Genomic DNA, 2,069 nt, shown 5'->3' with positions numbered 1-2,069 from the left:
TCCCGCCCTGTGCCGCTGCGTGCCCACAACACCCACAGCTGCTTCCTGCGTGGGCATCCGTCCCGTGGCTCATCCCCTGGCTCCCCACGGACATCGCCCACCCTGCTGCCTGGGACACAGCGAGCAGTGGGCTCCACCTCCTCCCCACAAGGGTCTTTCAGCTGGGGAGGGGATGCTCGCTGGTGGGGAATGCCCGGGAGAGGCTCAACCCCGTTGCAGCTCTGTTACCCAAAGCACGTCATCGGCATGGTGCTGGCTATATATAGCCAGGAGGGACGTGTGTGCTGGGATCATCTCTGCTGTGGGACTGGGGGGATGTTGGAGGCTTGGCCAGGCAGCTCCCCCATTGCTGCTCCCAGGGTGTTGAAAAGCCAGATGGGAGAACAGGTACCAGGGGATGACGCCACCCAGGCTGGTCTGCCCCTCTCCAGGAGGCCTCGACAGGGCTGAGCTGCAAAGGGCACCCACTCGGGATGGAAACACTCCTTGCCTCGGCGTGCCAACCCCATGGGAGCCACCCAGCACTCTGCCCCATCAGGCAGGACCTGTCCCCGCTCCCCTGGGTGCCACCCCAGCAGGGTGAATCCCTGGGAGGGCCGGGCTGGAGCAGGGCAGTGCTGAGTCAGTGCTGGTATGCCAGCGATCCGGTTACTGCCGCTGTGACGCGCCGGGGCTGAGCCGGCCCTCAGCGACGTTCTGTGGCCACGGCGAGCGTGGTTGCCCCATTCCCAATTCAGCCCATGCTGGGCATCCCATGCCCCAGTTGCAGCAGTGGCAATATTGCAGTGGGGATTTGGCACTTGCACACTGGAAGCGACTGGAATTTGGTGGGCGCTGAATCGCAGCACTGCCAATTCCAGAGTCAGTGTGGTTTTTGGTCACCTCAAGACTCTTCAAAAAGGGCAGTGCAGGAACCCAGACCTCCCTGGGGATCTCTCTGTGCACCCTCCCTGAGCAAAGTGGTACTGGCTGCCTGCAGGCAGGGCGGTGCCCCCAAAACCTACCCCACTGGCTCCTGAACCCTCATACTGGGGTGCTGGTGGGTGGAGGAGTCAGGCAGGTACCACCTTTCCCTTCTCCTCACCCCTGGGGAAAAGGTGATGTTGCCAGGGACAGGGGGCTGTGGGTGCAGCTGTGGAGCCCTTGGCTGGTCCCCTCCACGTGTCAAGAGCTGTGAGAAGGCCTGTGGTGGGGTGGTGGTGATGCTGGGCTCTGACCAGTCTCTGAGCCACCTCTGCTACGTTTTCAGGCTTGGCATTTTTCAGTTGCGTGGGTGCTGATGCCAATGTCACCACCGGCCATGGCACAGAGGGGCTCGCCTGCAGCATGGCTGAGAGCTGCCCAGGTAAGGGTGCTCGGGGGAGCTGGTGGTGTTGGATGGGAGCTGGGCGGTGCGGGGGAGAGGGCCAGGATGCACTGCGGGCAGGGTGTTTTGTCTAGCACAGCCACACGGCAGCCACTGAGCTGGGAAGCCACCAGGGCTGGCAAAACACCGCCAAGGACACAAATGCTAGTGGCTCTTTGTAGCTGGATGGGCTCAGATCTGCCGTGGGGGTGGACAGCAGGATTCTGCACCCTCCAGGCAGAACCGTAACCCCGGGAGGGGATTTATTTGTCCTTGTCACCCCCAGGGAACACGACGCAGCTGAGGCATCAGGGACACTTCTCCAGGTGCCCGGAGGAGTACAAGCACTACTGCGTCAAAGGCAGATGCCGCTTCCTCGTGGCCGAGAGCGCACCAGCTTGTGTGTAAGTCATGGCTGGTGGGGACATGGCAGCACAGGGTGGGGATGTTGTGCCCATCCTCCCAGGAGGAGGTGGGCACGGGCACTGCGGTGGTTTTTTGGAGCTCCCCCTGTGCTGTGGGGCAGGTGTGAGCGAGGCTACACGGGAGCTCGGTGTGAGAGGGTGGACATCTTCTACCTGCGAGGCGATCGGGGCCAGATCGTGATCATCTCCCTGATCGCCGCCATCGTCACCCTCATCATCCTCATCGCCTGCATCTGCATCTGCAGTCAGTACGTGCATGGTGGGGGGGACAGGGCAAAGGTGGGAGGGGAAAGGCAAGT

General features: G+C 62.5%; 1 protein-coding gene across 1 annotated transcript in view; it reads left to right on the top strand.

Moving 5' to 3' along the window:
- Nucleotides 1-1,249: 1,249 nt before the first annotated feature.
- The window catches only part of BTC (betacellulin), a gene marked incomplete at both ends in the record, with an annotated part of 1,218 nt that continues 398 nt past the window's right edge, over nucleotides 1,250-2,069 (top strand). The window contains 3 exons of the mRNA XM_008941946.1: nucleotides 1,250-1,345; nucleotides 1,632-1,749; nucleotides 1,872-2,018. Coding sequence (XP_008940194.1) covers nucleotides 1,250-1,345; nucleotides 1,632-1,749; nucleotides 1,872-2,018 — 361 coding nt within the window. The remainder of the gene's footprint in view (nucleotides 1,346-1,631; nucleotides 1,750-1,871; nucleotides 2,019-2,069) is intronic.

Source organism: Merops nubicus, unplaced genomic scaffold (genome assembly GCF_000691845.1).
Source record: "Merops nubicus isolate BGI_N331 unplaced genomic scaffold, ASM69184v1 scaffold35916, whole genome shotgun sequence".
Lineage (NCBI taxonomy): Eukaryota > Metazoa > Chordata > Aves > Coraciiformes > Meropidae > Merops > Merops nubicus.
Note: the sequence above shows the minus strand (reverse complement) of the source record. Positions and strands in the feature narration are given on the sequence as shown.